At 34.0% G+C, this 524-nt stretch overlaps 1 protein-coding gene across 1 annotated transcript in view; it reads right to left on the bottom strand.

Annotated features, from left to right (window-relative positions):
• Positions 46 to 524, bottom strand: part of LOC107628244 (glu S.griseus protease inhibitor) — a 970-nt gene continuing 491 nt past the window's right edge. The window contains exon 2 of the mRNA XM_016331009.2: positions 46 to 474. Within this exon, the coding sequence (XP_016186495.1) occupies positions 281 to 474 (194 nt within the window). The 3' untranslated portion in view covers positions 46 to 280. The remainder of the gene's footprint in view (positions 475 to 524) is intronic.

Raw genomic sequence — 524 nt, 5'->3', positions numbered from 1 at the left:
TATACAATTGTCTTTATATATATAAAATTAATAGCTGAGAGTCGTTACATAATTTGATAAATTTAACTAAATTATCATCTAATAACATAATAATCACGATAGTATTTTTTTTTGTCAGATAAATTAGACAATTCCTAATCCTAACAACACTACAACACATAATACTAAAAAGTTCATATTCAATATTTGGCGCACTCGCCAAGATTTAAATCTAAATACAACATATTAAAAGACATATAATTTTATCATTTGAACTAGACCTCGATCGCCTATTAGTTAGTTAACCTCTCCTTGGGACTCGAGTGACAAGGCCATGTTTATTGACCCAAACCCAAACTCGATCGCATCTATAATCCATGGTGACCACAGTGCCAACCAAAACCACAATGGCACGAACATGTGGGTTCTCTCCTTCAATCCTCTCTGCTGCTTTCTCCCCTTTTGTTCCCACCAACTCTGGCCACGAATTCTTAGCTGCATCCACAAATTAATCATCTTTATCCTTAACATCTTTTGTAATCGAT

Source organism: Arachis ipaensis, chromosome B02, assembly GCF_000816755.2.
Source record: "Arachis ipaensis cultivar K30076 chromosome B02, Araip1.1, whole genome shotgun sequence".
Taxonomy (NCBI): domain Eukaryota; kingdom Viridiplantae; phylum Streptophyta; class Magnoliopsida; order Fabales; family Fabaceae; genus Arachis; species Arachis ipaensis.
Note: the sequence above shows the minus strand (reverse complement) of the source record. Positions and strands in the feature narration are given on the sequence as shown.